At 43.2% G+C, this 21,312-nt stretch overlaps 2 protein-coding genes across 4 annotated transcripts in view; one reads left to right on the forward strand and one right to left on the reverse strand.

Moving 5' to 3' along the window:
- Nucleotides 1-16,813, reverse strand: part of LOC132496457 (uncharacterized) — a 51,886-nt gene extending 35,073 nt beyond the window's left edge. For both annotated transcript variants that reach the window (XM_060108843.1, XM_060108842.1), the window contains exon 1: nucleotides 16,612-16,813. The gene's annotated coding sequence lies outside the window, so the exon portion shown is untranslated. The remainder of the gene's footprint in view (nucleotides 1-16,611) is intronic.
- MKLN1 (muskelin 1) overlaps nucleotides 16,455-21,312 on the forward strand; it is a 185,681-nt gene continuing 180,823 nt past the window's right edge. Inside the window, exon 1 of one of the 2 annotated variants that reach the window (XM_060108841.1) lies at nucleotides 16,455-17,008. In XM_060108841.1, coding sequence (XP_059964824.1) covers nucleotides 16,675-17,008 — 334 coding nt within the window. In that variant the 5' untranslated portion in view covers nucleotides 16,455-16,674. The remainder of the gene's footprint in view (nucleotides 17,009-21,312) is intronic. The other variant, XM_060108840.1, reaches the window with a different exon arrangement.

Consider the following 21,312-nt stretch of genomic DNA (forward strand, 5'->3'; position numbering starts at 1 on the left):
CAATCTCAGCACTAACTGACATTTTGGAATAAATACTTCTTTGTTGTGGGGGGTTATTCTGTGTATTTTAGGATGTTTAGTAGCATCTCTGGCCTCTGTCCACTTGATGCCAGTAGCACCCATAGTTATGACAATCAAAAGTATCTCCAGGCATTGCTAAATGTCCACCTTGGGGCACTGGATTTGAGAGACAGAATCAAATGCAATGTATGGACCTTGATAAGATCTTGGATCAAACAAAAAAAGATGTTTATAGAAGACATTTTGGATGATTATAAGAATTTGAATGTGGAAGTAAAGATATTGAATCATTAATTTTCCCAGATCTAAAAATAGTATTGCAGTTATGTAGGAGAATGCCTTTATCCTTAGGAGATGTACACTTAATTAAGCTGAGTGAAACTTCATAAAGTATTCAACTTACTTTCAAATGCTTCAATGGATAAAAATGTATTTTTATAGAAAGAGATAAAGCAAAGGTGACAAAATGTTAACAATTTGTGAATCTAGGTGAAGAGTATAGGGGCATTTATTGTATCATTCTTTTAAGCTTTGTAGGTTTGAAATTTTTCTAAATAAAACGTTGGGGGTGAAAAGTGTTAGTCTCACCTCCACTGCTTGACTCTTTACTGACTTAATATGATACAAAGAGCAGGCTTGTGCTAAGTGAATCTGGGTGCTCATTCTGTGTTGCCTGGACAATGAGTTAGCTCAAACCAGGGTATGAGGGGTTGAAGCTGAGGAAGGGGGCTTCTCCTACCCTGAGGAACTGTACACAAGCTCAGCTTCTCATGGGACCACTGGCTTCCTTTCTCTTGTGTAACATCTCATGGGACCAAAAGTCTAAGTGGTGGTCAGCTTGTGTGTGTTTCCCAGACAACTTTGGTAAACAGCTGGCACCAAAATCCAGGCTGCCTGGTGCCAAGACAGTCTGGTTATTCCTTTCACTGATAAGGCTACTCTCAAACTTGCTGTATACTAGAAGGAGACCAAAAGAGGGGCAGAATTCCCTTCTCTAGAAAACCATTCTGTAAGGCCAACAGGTCAGCCAGGGACACTAAGAGGAAGGGGTCTCTCAGCCCTCCCTTCTCTTAAAGACCTTGACTTTGTAAGTTTTTCCAAAGTAAAATCTAAATTTTTGAACCTGTACCTATGATGTAGTGAAATTCAAATCATGCCCTGGTGCATTAAAGTTTAGGCAACTGTAAAGAGACCCATCTTGTAAGAGAGCTAATATTTAAAACATAGACAAAACTCAGAAACCAAAAAGGAAAATGCTGATAAATGCTTTAGTGTAAAACACTTAAAACTTTTTAATGGTAAAAACAAATATGACAACAACAACAAGAAAATACCATAAATTGAGCCAAAAGACAAATGGCACAGAAGAAAAACATTAGTTGTAACCCAACAAAAAAAGTGTTTATTATATAAAGAGATCTTACAGTTTTACAAAGAAAAAAATAAACAGAAAAAAGGGCAAAGAATATGAACAGATATTTCATAAAGAAAATAAGAAATGGCAAGAACTACTTGGAAAAACATACTTCATTAGGGCTTAGAAAAATGCAAATCGTAACAATGTGATACCATTTTTATCAGATTGACAAAAGGTTGAAAGTTTGATAAAACCCAGTTTTGACAAGGGAATAAGTGAACTTACACTGTTGACAGAAATGGAACAACTATTTGGAGATTACAATTTGGCAACATCTAACCTGATTTTTAAATGTATATATATATATATTTTGACCCAGCAATTTTATTTATAGGAATTTATCCTAAGATAGAGCCATACAAATTCCCAATGACACATATAAAGATGTTCATGGAAACACTGTTTATAATAACAAGTGGAAATGATTTAAATGTTCATCAATGGGGCAATGGTTAAATAAATTATGGCACATCCAGTGATTAAAAGATCTTGGAAGATCTATATATGCTGACATGGAAATATTTCTGATATATTATTGAATGAATAAAGCAAGGTATAGGTGTTTAGGAAAAACTCATTCTTCCTCCTGTGTGTCTCTCCTTCACTCTCACACTACCACACTTACAACATTTGTGACACCAGATAGGGGAGTTTTCCCCAAACCAAGCAATTCTCTGTGACATCAGCTGGGTGTCCTACAATTTAATTCAATCTTGACGCTATCTACCTGGACACTATCCCACAGGTTAAGGGCTCAGTCCCACAAGATTGCCCCCCCCCCCACTTCAGATGCCAGTCTCAAGTAGTAGGTTCCCAGCTCACCCACAACTTCTGTCTGACTTGGCTACAAACTGGAAGGTCCCATGACTTCCTACCCCTTGGATTGAACTGTTTGCTAAAACAGCTCACAGAACTCAGAGAAACACTTATGTTGATCAGTTGATTATCTAACAAAGTGCAATGTAAAGGATACGGATGAACAGCCAGATGAAGAGATACACAGGGCAAAGTCTGGGAGGGTCCGAGGGCAGGAGTGCTTCACCCTCCAATAATGTGGTTGTGTTCACCTATCTGGAAGCTCTCCGAATCCCATACTATTGGGATTTTTTTTTTAAGTTATTTATTTATTTTTATTTTTGGCTGTGTTGGGTCTTTCTCTAGTTGAGGCAAGCAGGGGCTACTCTTTTTTTTTTTTTTTTTTTTTTTTTTTTTTTTTTGCGGTACGTGGGCCTCTCACTGTTGTGGCCTCTCCCGTTGCGGAGCACAGGCTCCGGACGCACAGGCTCAGCGGCCATGGCCCACGGGCCCAGCCGCCCCGCGGCATGTGGGGTCCTCCCGGACCAGGGCACGAACCCGTGTCCCCTGCATCAGCAGGCGGACTCTCAACCACTGCGCCACCAGGGAAGCCCAGGGGCTACTCTTTGTTGCAGTGTGTGGGCTTCTCATTGCGGTGGCTTCTCTTGTTGCGGAGCACAGGCTCTAGACACGCAGGCTTCAGTAATTGTGGCACGTGGACTCAGTAGTTGTGGTACGCGGGCTCTAGAGTGCAGGCTTCAGCAGTTGTGGCCCATGGGCTTAGCTGCTCCGTGGCATGTGGGATCTTCCTGGACCAGGGCTCGAACCCATGTCCCCTGCATTGGCAGGCGGATTCTTAACCACTGTGCCATCAGGGAAGCCCCTGGGATTTTTATAGAGGCTTCATCACATAGACATGATCGATTATTAATACTATTGCTATTCCTTTTTCCCTCTCTGGAGAATGGGTGGTGGGGCTGAAAATTCCAAGCTTCTAATCCTGGCTTGGTCTTTCTGGGGCCAGCCCTCATCCAGGAGCCATCCAGTAGCTCACCTCACTAGAACGAAAGAGGCTACAAACCCCCAGGAAATTCAAAGAGATTTAGGAACTCTGTGTCAGGAAGCAGGGTCAAAGACCAAATATTAGAGCAAAAGATGCTCCCAGTGTTCTTATCACTTAGGCTTTACAAGGGTTTTAGGAGCTCTGTGCTGGAACTGTGGCACAGTTCAATGTATTTATTTTCTATTATCTCACAATAGGACACTGTATATTTTATGATCTGCTTTGTGGAAAAATGGTGTATCTATATTATATATGCCTATGTGGAAAAAATACACAAGAACTAGTTAACAGTGTTTACCTTGGGATAAAAGTGGAAAGATTTTTCTTTCCATTTTAAGCCTTTTGAAGTTCGAATTTATTTTCATTATGGTGGTGTTTTACTTTTACAATTAAAAAAATATACAGATTGTGCCTTGAAACAACTTTTAAAATGTCAATCAGTGCCCCTTCTGATACTTCTGTAGAAAATATTTAAATTACTGAAACAGGATGAGGCCGTGTATAAGCAAGTTGATTTTAGCTGGGGATGCAAATATGCAAATAGTATTGAGCTACTGCAACTAGGTATATGATTTTTAGAACCTAGTTAGTCTGGATCAGAGCAGTTAGCAACTTTCTTAGGCGGTCTTGGGTCATTCACCTTTCTAAAATTGCTCAGGCCAAGCCATTAGCAAGACTCCTGTTGGAAAGCCACCGTAGCCAGCAAGAAAAAAACAATGTGACAGGAAATTTTCTTTCTCCCTCTCTCCTGAGTTTTTTCAGGAATGTAGAAGTTAAGATATAAACATGACTCAAAAGTACTAAGCTATGGGGAAAATTTGCAAAGGCATTTGGATGATTCTTGCTCTTTATAAATGCTCCACATTCGCGACTGGCTGAGTCTCTTTTTAAAACACCCCAGGTACTAATCTGAGAGGACAGCCTCTATCAGGGGAACATTTTCTGTTCCCAGTGAAGTGGCACATTCAGTTCCTGGTGCAGGCTCACTTAATTCCTATTAGTCATTTCATAGCTGTATCTTGGGAGGAGAAAAATCTCAAATACTTTTGGGTGATTTCACAAGTAAACTAAAAACAAAACCGTCCCTCTTTTCTCACAGTTCCCATTTATTTACAAATTTCAAGTCAATAAAACATGTCTACCTTTGTGGATATTTCTTTGCTGATGTACCTACCTGATTTCCACTCTACTTGTGTGCCTAGATTTATTGCCTTAACGTAGCAGGTGGATGCTGGGCCCACCCCCCCAGGTTGCCATTGAATTGATGGTGCAATTTTTTCTTTTCATGGTTTATGACTCTAAGGTTGTTCTGGGACACTGCTTAAAAACACAGGTCACTACCGGGGCTTCCCTGGTGGCGCAGTGGTTGAGAGTCTGCCTGCCGATGCAGGGAACACGGGTTCGTGCCCCGGTCTGGGAAGATCCCACATGCCGTGGAGCGGCTGGGCCCGTGAGCCATGGCCGCTGAGCCTGCGCGTCCGGAGCCTGTGCTCCGCAACTGGAGAGGCCACAACAGTGAGAGGCCCGCGTACTGGAAAACAAACAAACAAACAAAAAAACAAACGTCACTACCAAGTGAGACACTGGGTCTGATCAAGGTTTGTTTGTTATTTTCTAGGTTGTTTAAGGACATTAGATGAATGCTTAAATTTGTTATTGAACAGTTGCCATGAATACTGAAGATGCACATACGGGATTATTATTGCAGGTTGGTTTGTGACAGCTGGCCCTGATTTAGTTATTTCCTCAAGAAGACACTTTGAACAATTATTTAAATGCCTCCCCTCTGCAATTATAATAATAATGATGATGATGATTTTGCAACTGAATATGCAATTCAGGATGCATACACTCAACTACTGTTTTTAGCTTGCTTTTCTTTCTACATTGATGTCAGCTGCTGTTGTCAGGATTATTGAAGAACAGAGACCCATTTTTCTATTGAGGGTCACCGAACTACAAGAAAAAAGTAATCTGGGGCCAACACAGGAAGTTATAAGAAAAATAATTATTATAGTTAGCATGTAAGGATCGCTAACCATGAGCAAGAATTTTTTTCTCCTTGGAGGAAAAAAACATAGCATTTTCAGAACTTATCTGCTTTTAAAATTAACAAAATATCTTATTTAATAATTATAAATATCTGACAATGGCTTTGTTCTATAGCATAGTCAACTAAGGAGCCAGAAGTGGGAAAGATGGTGAAATAGAGGAGAGAAGTATGTGTTGTGGGTAAGCAGGAGACAGTACAGAGTAAAAAAAGTGGAATCAGATGGAGAAGGAACAGGAAGATGAAGAGGGCCAAGACAGATAAACAAGGGGTAAGAGGAATAAGACAGAAAGACAGTAATAAGGTGGGAGAACAGGTGAAGGAGATAGCTAGGCAGGAAGAGAGAGGAAGGGGAGGAGAAACATGAATAAATAAAGGGGACGACAGACTGAGTAGTGTAGGGGGTTTTGAAAAAAGCATTTAGATTTGTTTTTAAAATGCATGTGGGACCTCTAGAATGTGGCATTTATACCACCATCACCTGTTACCAATTCTCTTTGAAATGCTGATTCACTGTTGTTCACAACTCTAAGCACTAAAATCATCTTAATTGTAGACCTGGTGGATAAGGTGGGAAAGTTGAAATGGAAACGTTACAAAGTGGATGTCCAAGCTAGCTGCCATTGCAGTATCTGGTTTTTGGAGACTGACTTCTCAGGAGAAATTCCAAAGGGAGGAGAGAGCTCAGCTGTCAGTTATAGGCAGCTTCTTGCCTGCCACTCTCCTAAGATTTAAGGGGAAAAAGTTCTCAACCATAGACATGTGCTCATCAGAGAATCCCATTGTAAGGCTGGTTATTTTTTGGGCTATGAGAGCAGTGTCTCCAACAATAAATCAGATAAAATTAGGCCAAAGGCCAGAGGTTCTCAAACTTTGTACTATATATTTAGTAAGTGGCATTGCTAAAAATTGGTGTGGAAGTGGGGGGAGAAGGAGATCATTTTGAACTTATTTGGAAATATATTGGAAGAAAATGAATCAAAATGATCAACATGGTAAGAAAGTCTCTATAAAAATTTACATTTGAGGGCTTCCCTGGTGGCGCAGTGGTTGACAGTCCGCCTGCCGATGCAGGGGACACGGGTTCGTGCCCCGGTCCGGGAAGATCCCACATGCTGCGGAGCGGCTGGGCCCGTGAGCCATGGCCGCTGAGCCTGCACGTCCGGAGCCCGTGCTCCGCAACGGGAGAGGCCACAACAGTGGGAGGCCCGCGTACCGCCAAAAAAAAAAAAAAAAAAAAAAAAAAATTTACATTTGAGAAATACTTTGACCTGATTCCAACATCTGGTGTCTCTTTGAAGACAAACTTCAGTTGATATCCTCAGATGGATCTCAGATGGGGAACCAGGAGAAATAGTTTGCTTCTTTTCTGCTCATTTGTTCTACAGTATAGCTCAGTTCAGTCCCTTGTCCCGCTGGACATCCCTGTGCTCCCTTACTTTTTGGCTTGTTCGGGTTCTCTTTTCTAGTGTGGAGCCACCTAGAATTTGCTATCACCATGTTCTCCTATTTCCGTTATTCCCCAGTTCCCTCTGTCCAGTTCTCTTTGTTTCAGTAACACTGGAACTTATTTAACCTGCCCATCATTTATGCTAATATTCTTAAGGAGAAAAGGTAGGGACTTCCCTGGTGGCACAGTGGCAAAGAATCCACCTGCCAATGCAGGGGACACGGGTTCGAGCCCTGGCCTGGGAAGATCCCACATGCCGCGGAGCAACTAAGCCTGTGAGCCACAACTACTGAGCCTGTGCTCTACAGCTCGCGAGCCACAAATACTGAGCCCCCGCATGCCACAACTATTGAAGCCTGTGTGCCTAGAGCCTGTGCACCACAGCAAAGACAAGCCACCACGAGAAGCCCGTGCACCGCAACGAAGAGTAGCCCCCGCTCACCGCAACTAGAGAAAGCCAGCACGCAATAACAGACCCAACACAGCCAAAAATAAATAAATAAATAAATAAATGTATTAAAAAAGAGAAAAGGTAGAGGAAGCTGGACGTCCCCAATCAGCCCCATCGTTTCATGCCAGGTAACATAGATATATTTCCATTTACAGTGTCCTTCTGGAGCCAAAGCTTTCTAACCTAGGAAGGGATTCTAATAGGATGACTTTCATGTGAAATAGAAAGAAAACCCACAGGAGCCAACGCCTTTAGACCTATGGGATTATCTCTAGATGATTCTACTATGTCTGGAGATAGCTTTAATAAGGAAATACGGTATTTGGCCTTTGGCCTTACAGAGATAATGCTACTGCTAACCACGACTATGACCATCATTATGACCTTATATTTTATAGGCTAATTCTTTCTGAATGCTTTGTGGATTAACCTGTTTAATATCTGACTACTTGGTTGTGAGCTCCTTAATAGCTAGGTGTATGCCAGCACCTGACACACAGGAGGTGCCTAACAAGTGTTTACTGAATGGATGGATGAAAGTTTAAGCAGTACAGGCAATGAAAGTGAGAGCAGGCAGGATGAAGCAGGGGGAAAATGAGAGGAGCAAGTTCTGTCTCCTCCTTTACAAAGACCAGGTTGAGCCCCGACAGTGGTGATGGGACAAATGCACTGAAAGATTCTGACTTGATGAATCCCCTTAACTTCAAATGTTGCTACCAGAGGGCTGGGATACTTCTTTTTTTGAGCCACTTTCACTTTTCCCAAAAGGCCTTTTGGTTCCAAATACACTAGGAATCAGTGTTAATTGCTTTTTGGAATATTATTTTGTCAGCTTCGTTTAGATGTGGTAATTTGCAAAGCAACCCCCAGCAGTTGGCAGTTCATCCATAGCTGTGTGGTGTTCAGACATTTCCTGGGATTCCTGCCCACCGCCTAGGCAGCTGGCAGTGTTCGCCAGGATCTGTGCTCACCTGGGATTAACTTGGAACCAGTAGTGCTTTGTTGTGTCTGGGATTTTTAAAACTCTGAAAGGGTGAAGGCCCAACCCTACTTAATCCAAAAAATGAAAGTATACTAACTCATAATTTAAACATTAGCAGGTGCTTAAAGATCATCTAGTCCACATTTGGTGGGAGAGGAAATTGCAGCTCTGACAGATTCAATGACAAGGTCAGTTGCTGGTAGCTGGGAGACCGGGTCTAGAATCTGTATTCTTTGTGTGGCACCAAACTGTGAGCTGGGGTCCTCTGGATTTATGCCTGTGTGGATGTAAGTGTTTAAGTTACTATTTGTTTCTTTCTGAAGCTCTTTTCCCTGACCAGAGACTTCCGGGTCCTCCTTCACACATGCTTCAAGGTCACAGCCCAGACCAAAGTGTTTACAAAAAAACTAGGCACTTATGAGAGGATTCATTGCCAGTTCCTGCACTCTCTGTGCCCTGGCTTCAACCAAGCTCAGCAAACCAGGGGAAGGATAAAATGGTCTCTGGAACCAGGAATTTCTAGGTATGGATGCCAACAGGCAAAAGGATGAATTCTGATTTCTCCGGCAAGCTGAGGCTGCTGCCGCCACCTTCTGGGAGAAGACAGACCCAAGCTTCATACCTGAAGCTAGTCTCAGTGTTCACCTGAGGAATAGTGTGAGGAATAAATGTCTGTTGTTTAAACTGCCCAGTTTATGATATTTTTGTTAGAGCGGCCCAAGTTGACTAAGACACAAATTGGTACGTAGGAGTGGCGGTGCTGCTGTAACAAACACCTAAAACTATGGAAGCAGCCTTGGAACTGGGTAACGGGCAGAGGCGCAAGATTTCTGAGGTGCCTGCTAGACAAAGTCAGTATTGCTATGAAGGGACTCCTAGAGGCAATTCTGGTGAGATCTCAGAAAGAGGAGAGCTGGGGCCTCCCTGGTGGCGCAGTGGTTAAGAGTCCGCCTGCCGATGCAGGGGATACGGGTTCGTGCCCCGGTCTGGGAGGATCCCATATGCCGCGGAGCGGCTGGGCCCGTGAGCCATGGCCGCTGGGCCTGCGCATCCGGAGCCTGTGCTCCGCAACGGGAGAGGCCACAACAGTGAGAGGCCCACATACCGCAAAAAAAAAAAAAAAAGAAAGAGGAGAGCTGGAGAGACTGCTTCCATCTCCTCAGAAAATAAAAATAACCATGAACAGAATGTTGGTAGAAATATGGACAGTAAAGGCCATTTTGGTCTCAGACAGAAAAGAGGAACATGTTATTGGAAACTGGAGGCAAGATGATTCTTGTTATAAAGTGTCGAAAACTTGGCTGAATTATGTTCATGTTCTAGCATTTGGTGGAAGATAAGAACTTGCAAGTGATGAAATTGTATATCTAGCTGAGGAGATTCCTAAGCAAAGTGTTGAAGGAGCTGTTTGGTTCCTCCTGACTGCTTGCATAGCAAAATGTAAGAAGAGAGAAATGAATGGATGATGGAACTGTTGAGCGAAAAGAAACCAGAACTTAAAGATTTGGAAAATTCTCAGCCTGTCCATACTACTGAAAATGAGAACGCATGACTGACGGACTTCTTGGATTTTACATAGAGCTATTCAGTTGGCACATAAGCTATTCTTCAAGACAAGGAAAGAATGACCCTGAAGGCAATTCAGAAATCAGGGTTTCAAAAGGTGAGGTGTGTGGGGAGGAATCTCCTCAGTTTCAACAGGCCAGACAGCCTCCAACCAAAGTCTTGGGAGTGAGGCCACCTGGAGCCTACAAGGTGTGACCACCGCCTGGCAGAGCCCTGGGTGGGTGTGTCTCTGGCCTGGCAGAGCTCCTGGGGCAGGACTACTCCAGGGGGGTCCAGAAGGCAGAGCATCATGCCAAAGGGATTATTCTCTAGCCTTAAGATCTCATGGAGTTTCCTTTGCTAGGTTTTAGACTTGCTTGGGACTCATGATTCCTTCCTTCTTTCCTCTCTCTCCCTTTTGAAATGGGAACGTCTATCCTAATCTGTTTGGTTTCACAGGTTCATAGCTAGAAAGGAATTTTGCCTCAGAATGAGTCTCACTCATATCTGATTTAGAAGAGACTAGACTTTAGAGTTGATGCTGGAGTAAGTTAAGACATTTGGGGCTGTTGGGATGGAATGGGTTAGGGTTAGTATGAATGTATTTTTTATGTATTTTGTCTGTGAGGACATGCATTTTGGGGGCCAGGGGTGAAAGTAAGAAGTTGGCTGTCTACAAACAAGGAAGAGGGCCCTCACCAGATACCGAATCTACTGATGTCTTGATCTTGGACTTCCCAGCCTCCAGAACTGTGAGAAATAAATGTGTGTGGTTTAAGCCACCCAGTCTATGGTATTTTTGTTATAACAGCCTAAACTGACTAAGACAGTGAGTGAGAAGAAATTCAGGAGGAACTAAGAGATTCAATTCAGGAAATATTTCTGGAGTATTTACTATGTGCTAGTTATAGAGGATTTAAAGAAGAATGATGTAGGTATAGACCTAAAAAGTTGCTGTTAATTACATTACGGAAAAAAGTGACTGAGAATTAGGTACTTGGGTTCTAGATTCAGATCTGCAAACGGCCCAGTTGTACAAATGACCTTAGATGTGACATTGGACATATTTGGATATTAGTTTCTTCATCTGTTACATAATAATATTGTGAAGGGAAATTCTTCTTTTTACAGCAGAACTTGCCTAGGACATAGCACATTGAGTACTGCGTTGTGCTTCAACTCTCCTAACCAGCTGGAAGTTGTTAAAGAAACCATGAACTTTGAATGATCCTTTGAATGAGCTAAAGCAAGACCCTTACAGGACCTATCTGAGGACTTCTTTTCCTGGCCAATGAAGTATGGGGCTTGTTTTAAGCAATCATATACAAAGCTGTGGATATATTCCAGCCTATTTAGAGTATTTGTTTAATCTTTAATTAGTGTAACACACCATGATACCCCTTCCTAAAAATTAAAAACACCTTCTTTTCCCCCTCAGTCAATTGGTATGTTCCTTTGCCTGGAAATAAATAAAATCGGCTGGATTTGCTTTGCTTTTTAACTATTATTTGACCATATCTTATATTTGAATAGCACTTTGCAGTTTACTAAGTCTCTTCCCACCTGAGAGGAATGGGATGCAATCCAACAGGATGGGCTTTTGAAACAGAGAGATTCTGGCTCTGTTACTGACTAGCTATACTGCCTTGGATAAGTTACTGTAACAGTTAGGGTCCCAGCTGGAAACAGATGGCATTCTCAAATTGGGCAATTTGAGAGGTTTAATAAAGGGACTATTTATAAAGATGTGAGAACATACTGGGAAACCACAGGGAGCAGGGGAGGGGGTGGTTACTGGAACCCAGAACCAGAGAGAGTAGTGTGGAGAGGCCACCTGGGAGGACTTGTGACCTTTGGTTGAAAGGGCCAGTCAGCGCACTGTGTATACAGGCAGGGAGTCAGAGGAAGGGATACCCCAACCTCACGCTCTTCCCTCCCATGTATCTGGAGGGACAAACCAAAGATAACAAACAATTATTTAACCTTTCTGAGTCTTATTTTTCTCATTTGTGAAAAAGGGAATAATAATATTTCTCAGAGTTTTTGTGAGAACTAAATGAGAACTTAGAGCAGACAAGCTAGGCCTTCTTCCTTCACTTCATCTTCAAAACCCCCCTGTGAAGTAGACAGATTTTATTAAAGCCACTTTAGAGTTGTGGAAAATGAGACGCTGAGAAGTTAAGTGACTTTCCCAGGGTCTCCTAGCTAGAAAAGTATCAGAACTGGGACTGCAAACAAGATTTTTGAGTATACTCAGGGTTTCTTTCCCTAGACTGTTCTGTACCCCTTGATCCCCTTCTGCAGAAGGCTGCCACAGATGGTTTCTTCTTTCTAGAGCTGCTATACCCAGAGCTATGCTGACTCTGCTGTTTAGAGGAAAACTGATTGACCCAGGAATCAGTGCCTAAGCCAAAAAAAAAAAAAAAAAAAGCACTGATTGGTTATATATGAAGGTCAAATGCCTATGAGGTGGTTTGATATAAGTCTCTGACCAATATAGATCCCCATATCAGCTGCTTGACAATCCACCTGGATATCTATTAGGTATCCCCTATATACCACACTGAAGTTGGAATTCTTGATTTCTTCTACCTCAAAACTGTTCTAACCCCAAATCTTCCCCTTTCAATAAAAGCATCACTAGCTACTCAGCGGTGCAAACACAAAACCCAGGAGTTATCCTTAATTCTTTCCGTTTCTTCCTGCCTTCCCTCCCTCATCAGCAAGTCTAGTTGACTTTACTTCCAAAATACAGCCCAATTCAACCATTCCTCTCCATCTCCTTGTTAGTGCAAGCCACCATCATTTCTTGCCTGGCTTAACCTCCTGTAGAGTCTCATCCCTTCCACTCCTACCTCTCTCCAACTCATTTTCTCTTTTGCAGAGTGATCTTCACAAAATGTAAAATGGATCACGCTACTCCTTGGCTTGAATCCCTGCACAGGTCTCCCCTTCACATTTCCATGTCATGACTCCTTACCATGACTGTTAGGGCCCTACTTGTTCTGACTCCAGTCTCCCTCTTCATCACTACGCTCCCACCACACTCTCTTCTTTCTTTTCTTTAACAACCCCTTCCCTCCCTCAGGCCCATTGCACTTGCTTATTCTCTCTTCCCAGAATGCTTTTTGTCCAGCCTTTGCATGGTTGGCACTTTTTCACTGCACAGGTATTAGTGCAAATATTACCTTCTTAGGGACTCTTTCCTTTACCATCCAATCTAAATATTACTCCAGTGTAGTCTCTTCCTAGCACCTAAAATGCACAGACTAAAATTATCTACTTGACTTATGATATTTATTATATGTTGCCCTGCCAGAACGTAAGCTCCCTGAAAGCAGGGCCCTTGTCTGGCTTTTCTGTTTGTCCCTGCCTCCCTAGCATCTAGGACAGGGCCTGGCATATCACAGCCTCTAAATAAATCTTTTATTGCAGGAAAAGATAGTGAATGGGGACAAACCAAATATAATCAGTTACTCTCTCTGGGAAGTGTTTACTATGAGAAGCATGTTGAGACATCATCAGAGAGTAAAAGACGGTTTCTTTTAGATGCCAAGATACTGGATTACTAGAGCTGTTGATCCCTGAAAATTGATGATCCATTGTCCAGTTCTCCATGAGGCCATCAATATATTAATGTAGGGGAACTAGAGAGATTAAATGGCTGCTGACAGTTTCCAGACCTTCCCCATGTATCCTTACAATAAACCCCATAGACTAAGGCAATGCCCCAGAGGCAGTGGAGGTAAATGTGTACCCGTAGGAGATCTGAGGTACGGCAGACTCCTGAAGATTTTAAAATTTCTTTAGTCTTCTATTTTATCTTAACATTTATACAAATTTGGGGGTCAGAATCATAAGATATCTATGAATTTAAAGCATTCGTATGTTAACATATCTATCTGTATTTATGTTAACATACGAATGCTTTAAATTATTTTACCATTTGTAAAATCTGTGCTGTAGGAAAGCCACGCTATCCAGGGTCTTTACATTCTCTGTGGCAATCATACCTCAGGGATACATTTTTTTAGTCTGAGAAGTTCTGGCATTTTTTTTCCTTTGCAACCCAAGTACTCTTTTAGCACAATTAATTCATTCTTCAGTAAATATTTATTGAACATCCACTATATGCAAGACACTCTAAAAGAACTAAGGATACAATTGTGAACAAGATATGCATGACTCCTACCTTCATGGGAGTTATAGTTTAGGGAGAGAGAATGAGAAATAAAGAGGAAATAAAAATATATTGTGGGACTTCCCTGGTGGCGCAGTGGTTAAGAATCTGCCTGCCAATGCAGGGTACGCGGGTTTAAGTCCTGGTCTGGGAAGATCCCACATGCTGCGGAGCAACTAAGCCCGTGTGCCACAACTACTGAGCCTGCGCTCTAGAGCCCATGAGCCACAACTACTGAGCCTGTGCTCTAGAGCCCGCGAGCCACAACTACTGAGCCTGTGCTCTAGAACCCGTGAGCCACAACTACTGAGCCTGTGCTCCAGAGCCCGCGAGCCACGGCTACTGAGCCTGTGTTCTAGAGCCCGTAAGCCACAAATACTGAGCCCGCGTGCTGCAGCTACTGAAGCCCACGTGCCTAGAGCCTGTGCTCCGCAACAGGAGAAGCCACCGCGATGAGAAGCCCACGCACCGCAACGAAGAGTAGCCCCCAATGGCCGCAACTAGAGAAAGCCTACACGCAGCAACAGAGACCCAACGCAGCCAAAAATAAATAAAATCTAAAAAAAAAAAAAAAGAATTAAAAAACATATATTGTGATGTTTGCTAAGATAAGGAAGGAAACTCAGGGTGACAAGGGAAATGTAAAAAAAAATGGCACCTAACCCCGAAATAGGTGATGAGGACTGATTTTCCAGAATGAAATAATCTGAAAAACAAGCAGAAGTTAGCCAGGTGAAGAATGGGGGAGAGTATTCCTGGCTTGGTTTAGACTAAGCCCTGGAGACCAGAGAGAGCACAGAATTTATAGGAGCCAATTCAGTGTGTTAGTGTGGCTGGAGTCAGGAGTGCAGAGGAGAAAGAGAAGAGAAAAGCTAGAGAGGTAATCAAGGCAGGATATGAAAGGCCTATGCTAAGGACTTTCAGTGTTACCCAAAGGGAATAGAAAGTCACTGAAAGTCCGAGAGAGTCATATTAGGAAGAACTGACTTATGTGTTTTTTTAAAAAAGATCACTCAGGGACCATAATTCTGTGTCTGGAAAAGAACAAGGACTTGACTTACATTAGGGTAAGAGGTGTAATTAGCAAATTTGGAGCCCCAAACTAATTGAACCGAGTCACCATCTTAATCTTTTCCCCTTAAAAGTATCTCTTTTCCCCCCAAATAACCACTAATCATCTTTGGGACTAATCAACCTTCTCTGGCCTCTTCACAGTCTCTGGACTCCTGACTTCATTGCTGGGATTATAGCATTCCCTCAAGGAACAAATACTTTCCCAGCATGCTGCAACACACAAAGCACATGTGATTTTAAAGGTTAACATATTGTGGCCTTTCTATTTGGCATTCTCCATCTGATATGCTAGTGGAGGCTACTACTGAGTTTTTCTCTGTGGAAACAGGAAGTCAGGAAAGGATTTGAGGAAGTTTGGGCAGGTTAATGATTATAACGGGAAAAGAATACAACTATAGTACTGAGGTGTTTCAACTTACTTGGTCATTCACTAAAAAACCCTTTGCTTGAGTTTTTCCGTTGGTCAGGTGGAGATGAAGACGCTGTGCAGGCTTCCAGGGGTAGAACCACTTAGACAGTGAGAGAAGGGTACTTTGGTAATGCAGTGGCTAAGCCAAGGAATAAACATGCACAATGCTGACCTACAGGTATTTGATGGGGACATTATCTAAAGCTGCTAGATATTTAGAGCAAGTGTTCATTTTTAGATAAGGAGCTGGTGTGATGCCCATATAGCATTCAGAGCACATGGGCTGTTATTCCCTCTGTGGTCATTTTCTTGAAATTCTCTGTCTCTCTCTCTTTTTTTTAAATAATATTCTTTTTTTTTAAACCCCGCATTTGTTTATTTATTTATTTTTGGCTGCGATGGGTCTTCGTTTCTGTGCGAGGGCTTTCTCTAGTTGTGGCAAGCGGGGGCCACTCTTCATCACCGTGCGCGGGCCTCTCACTGTCGCGGCCTCTCTTGTTGCAGAGCACAGGCTCCAGACGCGCAGGCTCAGTAGTTGTGGCACACGGGCCTAGTTGCTCCGCGGCATGTGGGATCCTCCCAGACCAGGGCTCGAACCTGCGTCTCCTGCACTAGCAGGCAGACTCTCAACCACTGCGCCACCAGGGAAGCCCGAAACTCTCTGTCTCGTGCTTTTTCAGAATTTGGGGGCTAAATATCTGTCAGTTAAAAGTAGGTAGATTTACCAGCTGTAAGAATGACGACACCCAGCTTCCCAACTCTTTTAGGATTTTTCTGGTCTGTGGGGTGAATGTCATTACTGAGCAAACCAATCGCGCGAGATGCGTATGAGAGAGCTCACAACAAATGCTTACCACGAAGGGCATCACAGACTGAAAACTGAACAGGATGAGAGGACACACAAACATTTCCTCTTCCTGTCTCCATGTGACTCTGGAACGGGGTGGGGGGGAGGGACAAGACGTTTAAAACCAGGACAACTCCAGAAGGAAAGGCCATTAGCTATTCCACTGCAATTCCCTTCAATGCTGTTTCCTTACAGAATTTAGAAACTGGAGAGAGCAGTGGTTTCCAAAGTCTCAAAGGCGTCCCTTCTCCAACTTCTTCTCATTTTCCCTTCCTGGCCCATAACTACAATTTATTTTTTTCATAATGTTTTTGGCTTTCCCCTTACCTCAGCTTTCAAGAAAAGTCATTTGAGACATTCCTCTCCAAGCCCCACTGGAGAGCCCCTCAGATGTTCACACTCCAGTCCCAGTTTCCGCCTGTCAGTCTTTCAGGATGGTTCAGCGGCGGAGACCCCCAGGGTGAATCGCCGGCCCGCGCGCGACTCACCGCTTCACGCAGGGGTAACGACGCGAGACCGGGAGAGCTGACGGCTCAGGCGGGCCGCGGCTCCTTTAAGAGCAGGCCCCGCCTCTCCCCCTCCCGGCGCGGCTGGCGGTCGGCGGCGGCCTCTACGGTGCTGACAAGATGGCGGCTGGCGGGGCTGTCTCTGCGACGCCCGAGTGCCGGCTTCTGCCCTACGCGCTACACAAGTGGAGCTCCTTCTCTTCCACCTACCTTCCTGAGTAAGTGCTTGGCCCTGGGCTCGGGCTGCCCTACTCCTCGGCGTAAGCACGGCTGGGCCAGGGGGGCCATGGAGGGCAACCGCGTCGAGAGGCCCAGGCGGGGCCTGGTGAGGGGGACGCGCGGCCTCCGGAGTCTCAGTCCAGCCGCCGAGAGCGTTGCACGCCCCCGCCTCCGGGAGGGGTTAGGATCCAGAGTGCGAGATTCGGGTGGAAGGGGCAAGGTGTGTGGAGGGGCCGAGGCGCGTAGGACAACGGGGAGCCAGGTGATGCGGCGGCCGGGCTTGGGGGTTGAGAAGGGCTTGGGGGTTGAGAAGGGCTTGGGGGCTGAGAAGGGCTTGGGGGCGGGCGGCTCAGGGAGGTGGAGCAGGAGTTGGGGCTTTCGGGACCGGACGGCGGGCAAACTGGTGAAGATGTCTGAGGGCGTCCGAGGTGGTGGGAGACGGGGGGCGGTTCAGTCGGTTGCTGCCGGGACAAAGTGTAAAGCTGAGAAGAGTTGACTGTTCCTGGGGGAGGGGGGAGGGTGGTCATTAAAAGCCATTAGTTCCAGGAGAGTGGTAAAAGTCACCGACGGCTGAAGAGTTGTGGAACCTATCTGTGCAAGTGGGGAGACGTTGTAGGATTTGCGGAGGGTATCTTTTCCGGCTGGTAGTTCTGAAAAAGATAGAGAGTGGGCAGGAGGGACATTACAGAGGAGTTCCATTATATGATGGCTCAGAGCATGGATTTATGTCGACACAAACCAGTTTCCCAGCCCAGAAACTCAGATATAGACAGAAAAGTATGACTTTAATGAATTTGACTTCCAACACTCGTTTGGTCTGGATCCGCAATTTAGGTGTTAAAAAGAGTTCCAGTGCGTTACAGAAAAACCGTGCGTTTTTCTGTAGCAGATTGCTTCTGAAATGCTGACAGTGCTTTCATTCAGTATTTGCTTATGTCTGAGAGAAGGAGCAGATCGAACTCCACTTTTACATACTGATAGAGAAACTGGCTTAGTAAAGTTTTAAGCTCTGTGCAGACCCTGAAGAAAAGTGCTCGCTGTCCCCCGGACCGTCATTTTACAAGTCTAGGAATGATTTTATGAACAAAACAAGTTACAAATAATATGTTTTTCTTACTGAACAAAGTGACTAGATATGTGACGCATACTCAAAAGTTTTCCACCTATATTTCAAAAAGGCTTCACATTTTCTCCAATTTGATTTCTCTGGTCACATCAGTCAGAAATCTAAAAATGGAGCTGTGACTAGGAGAATCTAACTCTCTTGACTACCAGCCCATTGTCCTTTTCTCCAGGTCAAGGGTTGGCAGTCAGGACTTCAGTAGGATGTGGTGCAGTGAGGGGTGCCAGGTGACCTGTGGCCTAATCTGGCCTGTGTGGCCTGTTGATGGCTACTGTATGGCTGTGTCCCTGATTGATGCTGGCATCCAGCTTTTAGTGTGAGAGTGAACTAGGTAAACATTCTAGGCCTCAGCTGGAGTTGAAGTGTGGCCCTAGGTACTTGACTTCTGATTTTCAGGGCTTAACAAATTGAGTCTGAAGGTAATCAGAATTTTTCTATACCCAGGTTAGGATCACAGATAGTTGGGAACTGGAAGGGCATTGTTTGATCTAATAACTCTGGAGATATTTTCCTGGTCTTAAGTTAGACTACTTCCAGGGTTTCACTTCTTAAATTTCTGTCGTAGGGGTGAGACTTGGATATCACAAGTCCCATCTGAGTTATGAATAAAAAAGAAAGAGTACATTTCAAGCAGGAAATGATTTAGTGGGATGGCAACTTTACTTTTTTTTTTTTAACATCTTTATCGGAGTATAATTGCTTTACAATGTTGTGTTAGTTTCTGCTGTATAACAAAGTGAATCAGCTATATGTATACATGTATCCCCTTATCTCCTCCCTCTTGCGTCTCCCTCCCACCCTCCCTATCCCACCCCTCTAGGTGGTCACAAAACACTGAACTGATCTCCCTGTGCTATGTGGCTGCTTCCCACTAGCTATCTATTTTACATTTGGTAGTGTATATAAGTCCATGCCACTCTCTCACTTCATCCCAGGCTCCCCTTCCCCCTCCCCGTGTCTTCCATTGACAGATGAATGGATAAAGAAGATGTGGCACATATATACAGTGGAATATTACTAGGCCATAAAAAGAAACCTAATTGAGTTATTTGTAATGAGGTGGATGGACCTAGAGTCTGTCATACAGAGTGGAGTAAGTCAGAAAGAGAAAAACAAATACCATATGCTAACACATATATATGGAATCTAAAAAAAAAAAAAAAGAAAAAGGTTCTGATGAACCTAGGGGCAGGACAGGAATAAAGAGGCAGCTTTACTTTGACTTAGGTCTCGTTATCCTGGCGCCAGATTTGAAGTGGGCAGCATTCTAGTTTTGGAGTTAGAAGGCAGCCGTTTGAAATAGGAGAAATCTGTTGTTACGGTTTTCTCAAATATATTTGTAAACTAGTATTTAGTGCATATTTAACTCTCAAACACTTTCATTTACAATGTTTTTAGTCTTTATAATATTCTGTTGACTTATCCAGTATAGTTTTTATTTTAAAGCACTAAACTATTGTAATAGAGGAGTAATCTGAACTTTTTCTTTGAAGGAGTATAGTTGAGTATTATGGAGCTTGAGTTTGAGAGTTTTGTGTCTGCTGGATTGGTGTGTGCCATGCCTGGACTTCTAATTGCAAGTAAGGATGGCACTGAACTTCTATTAGCAAGTGAGGATGTTATAACTTTGTATAATAGGAAGTGTGAGAAAGGGATTGACTTTACTTACTTTTGCCCTAAAATCCTAACAGCAATTGCTGTATCTTTACTGGCAGCGACAGTCATGTTAAAGTACTTTTTTTTTTTTTTTTTTTAAATTTATTTTTGGCTGCGTTGGGTCTTTGTTGCTGCGCGCGGGCTTTCTCTAGTTGAGCCGGGGGCGGGGGGCGGGGGCGGCTATGCTTCTTTGCGGTGCGCGGGCTTCTCGTTGCGGTGGCTTCTCTTGTTGTGGAGCACGGACTCTAGGCGTGCGGGCTTCAGTAGTTGTGGCGCAAGGGCCTAGTTGCTCCATGGCATGTGGGATATTCCAGGACCAGGGATCGAACCAGTGTCCCCAGCATTGGCAGGCGGATTCTTAACCACTGCGCCACCAGGGAAGTCCTTAAAGTATTTCATAAACAGGCATAATTTCAAGTAAAGCCTTTTGTTGAAATTGTCTACAGAATAGCAAATATTTATTGATTACAAGTCACTGATCAAGGCATTTTGAGGGAATAATAATAAAGCAGTAACAACAATGGGAAACATTTATAATGTGCCTTCCATTTGCTAGGCTCTCTTATGAACACTTAAGTGTATTATCTCATTTAATTCTCAAAACAATTATATGAGGAATCTTCATTTTCCAGCTGAAGAGACGGGGAGATGTTAAAACTTGCCGCAGGTCACACTGCTGGACAGAATCAGGATTTGAACCCAGGTAGTCTGACTCCAGATTCTGTGGTCTTAACTGTAGAGCTGATCTGCTTCTGCACAAAGGTGGAGACAGGAATTCAGAGATTTGGAAGAGTTCTTGTGTTAAAGGCACTTACATTTTAGTTGTGAAAGACATGAAGTCATGAAAAAAAGAAAAATTTGGATCTCTATTTTTTTTTTCCTGCAGACTTAAAAAAAGTTTTCCTTCTCTCAAAGTCAGAAAAGAGCATTTTCCCTTCTAACCCTTTTAGATTTATTTGGACTTTAAAAATGTTAAAGCAGATCAAGTTATAGATAACACATTTTTATTTTGAAACTAATGAAGTGGCCTTTCATTTTTCAGTGTGCTTAAAAAAGTTTGCTTGTATTTTACTTTTTTCTGAAGTTTACAACTAATTTGGGAATTAAGAGAAATGCGTCTATTTAAATGATGATTAATTCTTAGAATTACATGCACTCTTATATGTAAAAATATTTTATAAACTGCTCATCTCTATACTCAGTTGTTTATTGCTCTAGCTAATAGTGATACTAACTACAATTTGTGGAGCACCTACTGTGTGCAAGATGATTTTTGTATATAGTTTTACCTAATCCTTACAACAAATCTGCAAGATAGGTATTGTATCTATTTTGCATATGAGGAAACTGAGGTCCATATAGGTTAAGTAATTTACCCAAGGTCATATAGTTTTCAGGAGGCTTGGCAAGTTCTCGGACTTAAAAAGTCTTGCGTGTGCCTCTAGTAACAACCACTGCTTGAGAACCTTCTATTTGTCAGGCACCATGCTTAGGACTTAGATTGTGTTCTTTTGATTTTGTATT

The sequence above is a fragment of the Mesoplodon densirostris genome, chromosome 9 (genome assembly GCF_025265405.1).
Source record: "Mesoplodon densirostris isolate mMesDen1 chromosome 9, mMesDen1 primary haplotype, whole genome shotgun sequence".
Classification (NCBI taxonomy): domain Eukaryota; kingdom Metazoa; phylum Chordata; class Mammalia; order Artiodactyla; family Ziphiidae; genus Mesoplodon; species Mesoplodon densirostris.